The sequence below is a fragment of the Ornithodoros turicata genome, chromosome 6 (genome assembly GCF_037126465.1).
Source record: "Ornithodoros turicata isolate Travis chromosome 6, ASM3712646v1, whole genome shotgun sequence".
Lineage (NCBI taxonomy): Eukaryota > Metazoa > Arthropoda > Arachnida > Ixodida > Argasidae > Ornithodoros > Ornithodoros turicata.
Window position 1 is genome coordinate 66,181,099 of NC_088206.1, and position 14,039 is coordinate 66,195,137.

At 47.4% G+C, this 14,039-nt stretch overlaps 1 protein-coding gene across 1 annotated transcript; it reads right to left on the reverse strand.

The window, feature by feature from the left end:
* Window positions 1-2,580: 2,580 nt before the first annotated feature.
* LOC135398216 (uncharacterized) lies at window positions 2,581-14,039 on the reverse strand. The gene is made up of 4 exons (XM_064629639.1): window positions 13,960-14,039; window positions 13,001-13,177; window positions 5,794-5,968; window positions 2,581-2,769 (listed from the first exon to the last, which is right to left on the reverse strand). Exons 1-4 carry the CDS (start codon window positions 14,021-14,023, stop codon window positions 2,709-2,711), a joined length of 477 nt encoding a protein of 158 aa, XP_064485709.1. The 5' UTR covers window positions 14,024-14,039; the 3' UTR covers window positions 2,581-2,708.

Genomic DNA, 14,039 nt, shown 5'->3' on the forward strand with positions numbered 1-14,039 from the left:
TTCCACGGGCGAACGTTGCCACAACATTATACTACTACTTCGCGACAACATTACGTAATACCTTGTGGGAAATCTTCCGGTTAACCCACCAGCGGGACCACGCCCGTTCATCCGGCCCGCGTAAGGAACGCAGACACAAGTTCGAACAATTAACAGGGGGTTTATTTCATACTTTCAAAACGGCCCAAGCGAAGGTGTTAAGGAAGTTGAAGCTACTGCGTACCTCTCTCGCGCACCTTATGTACAGGCACGTTATGGGCATGAGCTAGCATTCTCGTTTTCGCTTTCGAGCAGTAAAGTCTACTTGCTCCTGCTGTCTGTCGTCCTTGCCCTTCCTCAACATTAAACACAAAGCTTTCCCCAAGAAGAAGAGCGACCAGATGCGGTCCGCCAACAGATCTTAAGACAGATCTTGTTCCGGTATCCGCCCCCTAATCTACCGACAAGCGACACGCGCCATCGATCTATCGCGACGCCTGTCGGCAACACCACAAAAACAAATCCCACAATCTTTACTGTGAGCGTGGGGTGATGATGGGAAATGAAGTGATGATGAGAATGATGAAGGTTAATAAGGCTGGAGTCACTGTGGCTACATAATAATAACTGACTTATTGACGAATGGGAGCGTGCGTCTGCGCGCGAGGCAAGGCAGGAGAACCCTCTGGCTAGCAGTAGGGGAGAGGGCGAGGCTTGGCACCGGGGCGCTGCCAATGGTTTCCGGGGGGGAGAAGGTACTGTGCTCACATCCCACCCTTCTCCAAAGAGACCAAGTCCTCCTGGTGGCACAGTGAAGAGTTCGTACTACGTTAAATGGGTAATGAAAGAATTCTTTTCATAGTCCTCTGGGCGAAGGCTCACCTGCCAGTAGGCAATTTTTAAATGAAGGGAAGCGAAGAATCCACATCCGGCAATGTCTTGGATGATGTCATCCGCATGAGGCAAAGGTTGAACAACACTGATAGTACGTTCGTTCAAAGGCACATAGTTCACACAAAGTCGCATTTTGTAGCCTTTGGTGACGACGACGACGGGAAACGCCCAGGGGCCTGTGGCATAACGTATAGATATGGCATAGTATAATGTCTTGAGGCAGGAGTTTCTTTGTCTGTTCCTCCAGAAATTTTCGGCCATCGGTCATCATTTCCATCATCAATACGGCTACAATGCGTGGTATGAGGCAAAAGGTCAATGCAATGTTCAATGCCCGTGTAGTGGCCTATATCATCTTCATGGCGGGAGAAGATTTGATGATGACCTTTTAAAATGTATTGAACTTCTGATTGTTGGCTTGGCGACAGACGAGCTCCGATTGCAGCTGGTGGAAGCTCACTATGAATTGCAACAGAGATAACAACGGTGGGCTGGGCTGAAGGCTGGGGTTCTGTGCTGGTCTCGGGCACGTTGAAAGGTACTTCCTGGTTGAAGGGAGGGTCCTGCTCAGAAGGCAAGGGATCCGTTTGCAGACAGTCTTTAGGAATGGAAGGACCAGCAGTGCAGGCAAGGGCAGAACCTTGGAAGATAACAGCATTGGCCACGCGGGGTGTAACCCTGGGCGTGCTTGTACGATAGTGCCGAGAAGTCATGCTGTACGTAGGTTGGCTTGGGTCGCTGGAAAATCAACCGAGCTTTGGCATTTTCAAACCAATCTTCACCAATGATTAAGGGCAACACATTGTTTGTCACAACCGCTGGTTTGACCAAAGTAGAGACGTTTCCGATGGTGATCTCAAGGATGGCAGTCCCTATGGGTAGCACTCAGGAACCACCTATAGGCTGGGTCCATGGAGGGACCATGTGGGCGGGAAGAAGCGACTGGGACACGAGAGTGAGCTTGGATCCTGTGTCCGGGAATGCGTCGTGTCTACCAAGGCCTGTGATGGTGGCCTCAAAGAAGGAACACTGTAGTCGGGAGCCATCAGTAACAGCTGGGGTGCTGTGAAGTGCTGATTGTGACGGCGGTACATCAATTCCATAGTTTCAGAAACACATTACCTCGATGCGAAACCGTCTGGGAAACTGTCGGAAAGTTGCGGCGGATAAACTACATCGTATCGCATCATTGCGGTAAAGTGCATCGCATTAATGTAACACTTGTCATGACCGCGGCGATCGTTAGAGCCTCCGCTTCATATAACTTCTAAACAAATTGTTACTTGTAAATCGGTAACGTTTGTCACCACCGCACGCTCGATCGTTTTTGATTTTGCTGAATATATTGAATAATTTGACCAGTTAGAGGTTATCCCGTACTTTTTACTTTTAGATGTAAAAACGCGTATACATTACATGCCTCTATTAGAAGTGAAGTTTTTAGAATGTAGACCTAAAATTAACTTTCCAGGTGAGATCTGATCGCCGATCAGATCAGATTAGTGTCATAGGTAAGAGAGACAATTCCGTATTGCCGCGCGAACTCACGATTACAGATCCGTATCAGAGCGAGAAATCGGTCGAAGAAAATGAAACCTTGCAGATCTATACCCCTACATCTGAAACGAGAGCTCCAACATTTCTTGCGTGTCAGCTCGAGTAAGGTTCTGCTGAGGAAGAAGACAAATTCATTGCACACTATTCCGGTGGAGGTTCTACGCACATCTTTATTCTGGGCAGACGGGAAATACGTGGAATGTACATGGAATAGAATACGTGGAAATGTTTTCACTCGGAGGAAGATTAGTGGATGAACCCTGTTCGTGGTTCCTCGTTCACTGATTCTTTCTGGGTTTGGATCTGTACTTCATTTTCAGGCCGTTCTCATCGAATCCACTGTAAATAAAACACATGCAGCTGAAGTAAACGCAAAATAAGGGGGGGGGGAATTTATTGGCAGAAAAAAAAAAATAAGAGAAAAGGAAAGGGGAAAGGTGAGCCATGCAGCACGCCGGCTTGCTATTCCCTAAAAAAAGGAAAAATATAAACAAGAGAAAAGAAAATAACAAAAAGATAAATAAATTAATAGAAGCAAGAAAAATTGAAAAAGACACTCGGTATTATGGGATGTCCGAGGTTTTAATGTTGCCTCACAGCTTGCGGGCTGGAAGCTACCTCAGTGCCTGAGGTCCTGGAGTTACCTCAGAGCTTGAGGCCCTGGGGTTACCTCAGGTTTCCACAGAGAGGGACTCAAGACATGAACAACACCCACCACCCGTAGTACCACTTCGTGTTCAAAGACTTTCTGTTGTGATTGAGGTCATCAGGCTTTATATACTTTTTCAGACACTTTAATTAGTCGTTCAGTGTCGCACAGACTCTCCTAATTTTCTTTCTGGTTTCTTCGCCTTGCTCTGCTCTACTCTTGAAGCACTGGAGGTATGCACCTAGAAACGAAATTCAGTTCAGGTACGATAACAAAAGAAATAATAAAAATAATACAATAAATATCGAATAATGATTACCAAATTCAGAGAGCATGTACGAAAGTAATTTTCTTCCCACAGTAACAAATCTATAAAAGTCCATTGCGGTAATTTGCAATACTCAAAACGCAGAGTGTTTTGACCATTGGCATACGAAGAGTCTCCAGATAAGCTTAGTAACTCTACTCTATGCATACTAAGAATGATATGAAAAGCAACAGAAGGACAGAAATTCGGTGGCGATAGCATACCGGTCACAATATGCAAATATGCGTTATGCGTTATGCAATATGCGTTGACTTTATTCCGCATTTGTTGCGGCTCCGGCTCACGCCTTGGAGGTTTTCCAGATTTTCCTATGCGCTTTCGTTCGCTGCCGGCTCAGGCATCATCACGAGCGGCGTAGTCTATCTGAAATGTGTCGCAGGGACTCTGGAAATACGGTATCACAAATATTCTACTTCAAAGTTGCATCGACTTCTAAACTGTCACGTTTCATTTACAAGATATTCAAGCAAATTGTTTGCTTTGACGCAAAACACACGCAAGCACGCGCACGCATGCAACCAAATCTATATGCAAGAAATAACCTTCACATACCTTGCAGAAAGAAGCCTCCACGCGTTTTATCGCTATCCTTCGGGAAAATAGCGTGCACTGGATATTCCGTGTTCCGATTGAAAATCCGTGGCACCGTTGTCTTCAGAAAAAACTATCACGCTCTCCACAGAAACAAGAGCGCGAATATCGTCAAGAACTTCACGTATATACACACGTTATCATGGCACCTTATTAACAAGCGGCACACAGGACGAAGGAAATACACACGCAGCGCAGACTATATGGCATGGAAGCCGGCGTACAACTGCTCTATGCAGAGGGGAGGCGATTCCAAGAACCACAAAAGCCGGAATCTGTTGTACGGCCCCTCTCGAACCGAGGAAAAAGGGAGAAAGAGGGATGCCCCGCTCGAGCGGAGAAACTAAGTGCGGCTGTAAAAGCGACACCGATGTTGCATGTTTCCCGCGTTGTTTTTCGGAAACGAAACATATTCCAATCTTTTGTAGATTCTTTGCACAACATTTCATTGTAATACAACACTTTAGGCCAACCTGGAGCTCATAGGAGCAGAAAGTATTGAAACAACTCCTGTTTCGAACTTTATGTATCATTTCTGGCCTCTAACAAAAATTAACGCGTGAACTCCTTCCGCTTACCCTATAAAATTCATGCTTATTGTGCTTTGAGATGATTCCTCGTGCAAAAATCTGAAGTGTATTTTTCACACGAGTAATGTGATTTCGGTTTGTATATTATCAAAACCCCCGAGACTAAGGAGATGTGAAAACAGATACTCGCGTAAGTATCCGTCTCTTTTCGTAGTTTCCTGTATATAGTCTCGGGTTTTAGCAATATGAATGATATGACAATATATGGCAATATGAAGCAATATGAATTATAATGGCTATAACAATAATATATATAATATGACAATAATGATTATAATGACTAGCAATTCCTTCATTGTGATTTTTGTGTAACATTCGTATTGTTGTACAAGTTGGAGTTGGAGTTGGACGGACTAAAAACAAGATGTCAACAAGATGACTAAAAATAGATGTACAAGTTGTTTGTGTTTACTGTGCTAGTAGAGCTTTAATTTATAACAGAATATAATTGAATTTATGCCTTCCTATGTGGATGATCCAAAATTTCATGTAACGTTCTGGCGTTACGGTGTGGTGTAGGGTTGGTTAACGTTATCAATTTAATGTGGTTAGCGTCAGCAAAGTAAGTTCTACTCTAAAAACCTTGCGAACCTCTCCAACGAAAAGAGCCCTGAGAAATAGCCACCGAAGTTCCCAGAGCTGTAAGGTGTATCAAGGTGTGAGGCCCTATCTTGATACTAAAGATCCGCTGAGGTAACCCTAGGAGAGCTATGGTCTGGTCAGAGGTCTTGAGGCGGAGCCTTAAAACAACCACAGCCGCGTGCGTGGCTCTGAGGTTGAACCTCAGAATTCCTTGAGGTTACCTCAAAAGAGCGAAAGCGAGGTTTGAGGTCCTAAGGCCGAACCTAAGAATTTCTTGGGGTAACCTTAGAGGACCCACAGTCGGATTTGAGGTCCTGAGGTAAGAGCTCAGGATTTCTTGAGGTAACCTCAAGAGAACCACAGGCAGTTCTGAGGTAACCCCAGAGAACCTCAAGAGAGCTTGAGGTAACCTCAGGATTTCTGAGGGAACCTCTAAACGTTTTTCCAATAGGGTGCCCGGGCCATCAACACCCCATTTGAGATTGGTGCACGATGGCCATCAAACTCTCCTTGTTTTACGCCATGCTTCGACGAAAAGCCATCACAACAAGAGAAAAATAGTGCTGCTATAGACTAAATGTGTGTTCATGGTGAAAAAATGATGAACACAGCCGCTTACGTACAAGCGTTCTGCTCGGCATTCGTTTTCTGAGGAAAACTTGTTCTTGGTCCCGTCGCAAGCATTTCCAACATTGCCGCATTTGTTCGTTTGCGGGTCGTACGTCCAGGCTGTCTCACCCGACGAATCTCCTTTGCATTCTGTTAGCTTGTTTTCGAGGCATTTTGGTTGTTTTTGTGCTGAAAAGTGAAGCGACACAAATATGAGCACGCGCCTATTCTAGTGGATTCTTGGTACATTTCACACAAAAAAAATTCAATGCTATCCGCCTCGAGATCGAACAGTGTCGTCTCCACACGGCTGCACCATGTACTGTACATTGTGTGGATGCGTGACTGGAGGCGCTCTTTCACTGAGGTTGCCGTCCTCAAAATAATGCGCGAAAGGCAATTTTTCGCGGCATCGAGTTTTTGAAATCTTTTTAAAATGAGTGAAAAAAGCATAGTGAAGGTCTTTCTGAGTTTGTCAAATTCCTTGCACCAGGATGCTTTGCAGGCAAGGAAAATGCAGACCGTGCATGTCTTCCATTATGCAGATTCCACTCTTTATCTTGTTTGTTACTCCTGTTCCGTGCGTCTACGAAAATGTATGGAGCTTATATGAATGGTGTAAAATAATTTTTTATCACAACTATAACCATAATACAGTCATTTATAGAATGGTCTCTGTGTAAGCACGTCGATCTAATTTCAGAACGTCTCGCTACGATGTTCTCCGCGCGCTGAACATAACTTTTATCGAATGCTTGAATTTTACGAACGCATGGGATATATGATGAAAGCATGTATGAAATGGATATTTTGAAATATGTGAATTCATAGCTTTTCAAATAGTTTCATCTGACAGCATGACAGGATTGACATCTTGCTTTCACAAATGTGACCCTTTGGACACATGCATTCAAGGTAAAATGCTATCACCATCCCTGAACGTTCCTTGTAGGACTTCTATAACACATTTAATAAACACCGCGAATGGAAGTGGTAAAACACTTATGTCTTGTCCACATTTCCAAGCACGTGAGTTAGGGCCGGGAACAACGCGTCCTGGAGTAGCCAGTCCGGAGTGGATTAGGACTACCATTACCTTTTTTTTTCTTTTACCAGTCGATCAATCTAAGCACGTACTCAATGCCATGTTTCAGACGATACCTGCCCCCTAGCTCCAGAACAGTCACTGAAACAAACAACTTAGTTTATATAATCGTCATATGTACAGTAAGTCGAGTAGCACCTCACACGAAGTCGGTTCGCACAAAAGATGTGGTCATCTCGTAACATATTTTAACACCGTTCCAGGAGACACGTTTGAGCAGTATACTATATGGCAAATCAAACCAAAATCTCTCGCGCAACCTGAATAACCGCTACCGGTATAGGCAATGAAAGTGTAGGTCACCCGTGCTTTCTCTGAATCATGGGAAAAGGGTCGAATTCGTGTCTCAACTACCAGGCGACGCACTCTATGGGTGCTGGAGGTGGACGTGCCTGGCTCTAGAAACGTCTTTAGGAAGCGGTAAAGCGCGACTGTCAGAACCTGACTAATAGACTGTGTTTTTCTGTGTGCGCACATAAACTACTTTACCGACGGTAAGCACGAACGTAATGTAACATTGAGTACAACGGTTGCAACATGCAGTACTTGGCACTGTACTCCTGGAGGGAAGAGTCAGCCCTTCACAACAGCGCAACCACCACCCATACTGCTTCTGAAGCGACAGGGAATCCAATTTTAAACACCCAGTGATCACAAAGCACCTTGCCTATCGCAACCTGTGAAACGCTTGACACCGAAGCGAGGATACTGACGTCATTTGCGCACGAAATTACCGATGACCTATTAGAGCGAAGAGGTTAAATAACTATCGGGATATTCTGTCCTAATGTTTTGTTTTAGTGTATTTTGATTATACGGTACAAAGCAGACAGAAGTTTCGAGAATGGTACGGGAGCTTCTTCATTCTTTGATTGTCTCCATGTAAGATAAAAACTTGGGAAGAAAGCTCTTTGCAACAAAATGAACGACATGGTAGTGCTCTTCCTACCAAGATCACACCTTTGTTTCTGTTCTTTCTTCTTGGTGGAAAATTGCCTTTCGTGATGCTCTTGCCGACGTTTAGTGTACACCCGGGATTTTCTGTTCAGAGTTTCGGGATTCCAACAACAACAACAACAACAAATAAATCGTGACTATGACCTGGAGTGATTCACCACTGGAGAGCAGTACACTACCCCATTACACGCGAAACATTAGATGTGAGATATGAGAATAAGATGTAGTGGCCGGAAGTAAAGACATTGACGACCGGCCCCAGCGCCTTAGCTTGGCTCGTGGGCGCGTGGCTACTCGGGCTGTTTCAAAAAAAGAAACTCGCGCTTCGCGCCGATCAGTTCGACCGAAGCGTTGGAATAAACATATCGACCTTCAGCTGGTGACCCGAACAAAAGGCCAGCAACCCTCCTTCGGAGCCCCAGTGCCCACCATCGTACTCCATGGGTCATGTTGCTGTCTGCCTTCCACCCTTTTGGCCTCGCAACCCCAACATCTTGTTTATCCAACCGGAAACCCAGTTCCAACTGGCCGGTATCTTTCCCCAGCTGATGTCTCGGTACATCGTCGCCGCGCTGCCGCCCGACATCGCCATGGAAGTTTCCGACGTCCTCCAGTCTCCTCCTGCTCAAGACCGGTTCACAAGTCAGCTATCATTGAGCGCACCACCATGTCTGAGCGCAAGCGCCTACGGCAGTTGCTGACGTCTGAAGAGCTTGGCGACCGTCGCCCAACCCAGCTACTTCGCTCCATGGAAGCCCTGCTCGGTGATCGCGCGCCCGCGTTCGACGCCAATGTGCTCCCGGAGCTCTTCCTGCAGAGTCTCCCTCCGAGGCCACAGATGATCTTGGCCCCCGCCACCAGCCTGCCACTTCAAGACCTGGCTCAGCAGGCGGACAAGATCACGGATGTCGTCGGCCCCGCCGTTGCTTCCCTCACTGACCCACCTTCACCCTGTCCGCCCCGTCAGCATGCTCGGAGTGCGCGATAAGACTCCCTGAATTCCCGGCTAGACGCGCTGCTTGAGGATGTATCCGAGCTCCGCCAATGCGTGGCTGCTCTCTCTCAAGCTCACGGGCAATCCCGCTCTCCAACAAAGTCTCGCCGCCGCGGCTCCCGCAGCCGTCACTTCAGCGCTCGTCGACGGTCGTCTTCACCGGCTTTCGAGAAGATTAAGGGTGACCTCTCCACCGCCGCTCTGCTTTTTCATCCCAAGCATGACGCCCCTACAACCCTTATGGTCGATGTCGATGTAACTTCGCTGTTGGTGCCGTGCTCCAGCAACGGTTCGGCGACTTTTGGCATCCCATCGCCTTCTTCTCGAAGAGTCTCAAGCCCACGGAACAACGGTAAAGGACCTTCGGCCGCAAGCTTCTCTGTGCCTTTCTCGCTGTTCGGCATTTCCGGCATTTTCTTGAAGGCCGCAAGTTTACCCTTTTGACGGACTATAAGCCATTGACCTACGCCTTTCGATCCGCCAGCAGCAAGTATTCTCCACGCGAGATCAAGCATCTTGCCTTGCTGGCAGAATTCGGCGCCGACATACAGTTCGTCAAGGACTCACAGAACCGCCCGGCCGACGCCTTGAACCGTCCTTCGTCACTATCTGCGCTCTCAGACGAAGTCTCGCCGGAGGCTCTGGCTTCTGCACAAGTACTTGATGACGACTTGCGCACCTTTCGAGAACGTCAGTCCTCCTCCGTTCAGCTGCAAGACGTTCCCCTTCCTGGCTCCACGCTGAATCTTTGTTGCGACGCCTCCACTGGACGCCAACGCCCAGTCGTTCCCCTGGCGTCCCGGCGTGCAGTCATCTCTTCCCTGCACGATCTGGATCATCCTGGCATCAAGCCTACCCAGCGACTCATCGCAGAGCGCTACGTATGGCCTTCCGTGCACCACGATATCCGCGCCTGAGTACGAAGTTGCCTCGCTTGCCAGCGTTCCAAGGTCCACCGGCACACCTTCAGCCCTCTGGGCACGTTCGACACCCCTGATGCCCGCTTCACCACGGTCCACCTCGACATCGTCGGCCCGCTTCCCTGTTCATCAGGGTACCGCTACCTCTTGACAGCCGTGGACCGGTACACCAGGTGGCCCGAGGCTGCGCCCATGGAAGACATGCCTGCAAAGACCGTCGCCGCCACCTTTCTGGCCACCTAGGTGTCCCGCTTTGGCGTGCCGTCTCGGATTACCACCGACCGTGGCCGGCAGTTCGAGAGCTGCCTTTTTGCGTCCTTCATCACGCTACTTGGCACCTCCAGGCTGCAGACCACCTCATACCACCCCGCATCAAACGGCTTGGTCAAGCGGTTGCACCGGCACCTGAAGTCCTCTCTCATCGCCTGTGACGACCGCGCCAACTGGGTGAACAGCCTCCCACTCGTCCTTCTGGGCATTCGAGCCGCCCTCAAGCCTGACCTCGGCTGCAGCTCTGCCGAGCATGTCTACGGCTGCGCCCTCCGGCTTCCGGCTGAGTTCTTCGCCCCCCCCTTCTCAAGCCCTGGAGCCGTCACAATTCCTCGAGCGCCTCCACCATGCTTTCGCGACTCTTCGCCCGGTGCCCACACGTTCTTATGCAAGCCGCCGCACCCACGTCACGCAAGACCTCCACACGGCCTCCCACGTCTGTGGGACGGACGCCGTGAGGAAGGCGCTCCATCCGCCGCACTTCGGTCCGCACCCTGTCCTCCATCGGTCTGACAAGACCTTCCAAGATCGACGGCCAGGTTGACACTGTCACAGTCGACAGACTCAACCCCGCCTACGTCGAGGCTCCCGTCTCCCCCTTAGATGCTGAACCCTCATTCCCGTTCCTGCATTCAGCCGTCAACTGCCCCCCGGCCGCTCCGTCTATTGCGTCTTCCCCTACGCCCCGGAAGACCTAGGCTGACAGATCCTCGCTGTCTTCAGGGGGGGGCCACTGTAGTGGCCGGAAGTGAAGACATTGACGACCGGCCCCAGCGCCTGACCTTGGCTCGTTGGCGCGTGGTTACACCGGCTGTTTCGACAACAGTTCGACCGAAGCGTTGAAATAAACATATCGACCCCAGCTCTGCCTGAGTCCGCTTCAAAGATAAAGCTATGTCCAAGTTGAGCTTTCCTCCACTGGCACACACACACACATGAAAGAAGCACGAATGGTTCCAGCCTTTCGCAGTGCAGCATGTTTCGTGGACTTGTGACCTTTCACAATTTCTTGATGTAATGCATTCTTAACCCGCAAGACAGTTTACCTGCAATATATGAAGCACTAACATCCAGAAACAGAGGGGCGCGTGGGAGAGGTGCGGCAACCGGCCGCCATGTCGGAGGGACCACTGGCGCACGCTGCTCCCATAGGAAACAATGGGAAGCGATTTGATTTGCAGTATTTATTACGCTTTAAACTGGCATGACATGCCCTTTAGTTTATACGACAGAATGCGTTGGGCCCACCAATATGGCGGCCGGTGACCACGCTGTGGAGCACCCTATGCGTGATCCAGCCTATACTATAGATATCAGTGGTTTTCTCTCTTCCTCTCGACAGTGGCGCCGCCTGGATTGCGGCACGGTAGTAGACGACAGCCGTGTTATACATGTGTTCAGGCAAGCAGAACGTTGCTGTTTGCTCTGTTCGTGCGGTGTGGATATGCCTTCGTCGAATGTCCTCGTGAAATTCAGTCCCGCTATGAAAACTAAGTGTCTAGGGAAAACTAATTGAACAAACGCATGAAATAAAGCGCCCACGTGTTTGTGGCAATGAGCAGATGCACTGGAGTAAGGCATCACATGCATTGTAGATGATGACCGCGGGACAGATTATTATTTATAAATTTTTACAAACTCCTCATTGAAGAATGTGGTTGAAAGGACGCCCTAATACTCGTTTGCTTGTTCTATTTTGCTTCTCAGTTGTTTGTCGTTTCAGAAAGCATATATACTATGAAAAAAACGTCTCTTTCCCATAGTAGAGACATATCGATGGCACAAGGATAGATGTAGGAGTAGCTGTTGTAGGACATGGCTAAAGTCATTATACTGTCCTTTATTCAAGCTCCGATAACCATACTTTGGTTTAGTTTGAAAATATTCAAATTTGAACAGCCTGCCATATTTTTAACGTATTGAAAGCCGATCGATTCAAACAGCACTTGCTTTGTTCAACTTGGTTCAGTAAAGTGAAGTGGTTGGGGACAAAAAAAGTAACTGTCAAAAGCGCACCACACGTCAACAGGAATTTCAACAAACGACACTGTTCTGTGAAGTACGTTGATTTAGAAACAGGAGAATGGTATACTGTACGTTCAAATACTTAACACTGTTTTACGTTCTCAAGCTTGCATGCAACGTTGACTCACCTCATAAGCGTGACTCATGCGTGAAATTGACCTGAACACAAACAAAAATTCACTACAGCGGCGCAAACGGACGTAAAATGTGGGTACGCGATGACGATGAAAGCTTTGGATGGCGACAGCATGGGTAAGCTAACATAAAAGCAATAAAAGTGTGTGCTTGACAAAACACAAAGGACTGCAATGCCTTTCCTTCGCAAAGCTGAGATGGTGGTGGTCCCTTATGGATACTCTTGCAATGAAAGGCAACGCAAAAAGTTCTTGCCTTCGCCATATCAGGTATGGCACCCGAACGCACAGCAACTAATTTTTGCATAAAAACACTGATACGGAGTCTTAGAAACAAGCGCAGTCGTAATGATTGCTATTTGCTCTCCCTACGTCTTTCATGCTTTCTGCAGCCGGAATGGTGTCTACGAAAGGGGCTCTGTACCACGTGATAGCACAAGCCCAATGAAAGAGGCAAGACTCCGTAGACCGCGTGAGAGAGGTGGACAGAGGTGGTCCTCAAAGGTTCGCGCTACTTTTACGAAATATAGGGGCTGTAACTATGGCCTCTCCGCAGCTCCACCTACACTTTGATTTCGCTGCGAATAGTATTCAATGTGTTGCTATGTTTTCATAGGCTCGCTCAAAGACCTCAGCACAAAGAATTTTTTTTCTCTACATTGTTAGGGACACCGGGAGTCATACAGGTTACATCTTTTGCTATGTATTGCCCTGAATGCTGCCTACTCTATGACCCCTGGAAACGGAAACTCGATCGTTATAAAACAATATTGCATGCCTTAGGAAATTTCCAGTTTTAAACAAAAAGAGCCTTACTTGGCCAGCAGTCTTTGACACAATCCACCATCCTTGGGAAAAAGTCGTCACCTTTCTCTCCCTCACAAACGAAGAAAGCGGAACAACGCTTGTTTGTATCATCGAAGAAGTATCTTCTTAGCAGAGTTGGTTCTTGAGGGCACACTTGCCTTTTACTTTCACATTTGTCTGTAGTGCCTGTTTGAAAATACACTAACATGTATTGTCCGTTTACATACAAACGATGTGATAGTAGGTTGTAAGTTCCACTTTGGATAATTCTGCCCATGCTTGTCCAAGAGTCATAACTGGGACACAGAAAAACTGCTACTGATTTCTGACACATTTCAGAGCTGAGGAAATTTTCTAGGAGAATGGAAGAGGGGATAGGTCAATACATCTGCGGACTTGAAGACCACGGCAACTACGAAGTGCACAATGGGACAACAAAAATATTTTGAGAATCCAATTACGTTTGACTGGCCGCCTTCACAAAGACCTGGTTTGTTGGTAGCCATGGTGAAGCCTGAGCGAAGGCCACGAATGTGTGCCCAATGTTCAAGATTCTTTTCTCATGGACTGCATCCACTAGCTTACCTGCATTTACACAATGCTCTCTGTTTGTTGACAGTCACATTTAGCATGGCAAAGCCACTTAGGCGACAGATTAGATAAGATGAATGGAAAATTAGGACAGAATTTACTTCATACAGTGGTCAAGTTAAATCCTACTCTTACAAATCCCACACCGGTCAAAAACATACTCTAAAAATAAAACATTACGAAAACTTCACATCGCATAAAAAGAAGGAGAAACGATCACCTACAATGCGTATTATGCCATTTATTCTAACATTCATTAATGCCTAAGTGGCCGCGTCTCTCTCGTCGTGATTCTGAAAAACCTCAATGGCATGCTGTACATACAAAATCATTCCCTGAACTCAACTATAAATAGTATATAATATATAGTAGCATACCTGGAGCGGAATGACTTACTCCAAGAAGAAAAACAAGAATACAGATGAACACTTTCGCTTCCATGATGCTGCTGTCGATA

Bases quoted from the DNA above. Each gene is read 5' to 3' on its own strand.
- LOC135398216 (XM_064629639.1), bottom strand. From the start codon at position 14,023: ATGGAAGCGAAAGTGTTCATCTGTATTCTTGTTTTTCTTCTTGGAGTA. The intron at 13,178-13,959 runs GTATGCTACTAT...ATTTTCAAACAG, and splicing joins AGTAAGTCATTCCGCTCCAG to GCACTACAGACAAATGTGAA. The intron at 5,969-13,000 runs GTAAGGCTCTTT...TTCACTTTTCAG, and splicing joins TGTCAAAGACTGCTGGCCAA to CACAAAAACAACCAAAATGC.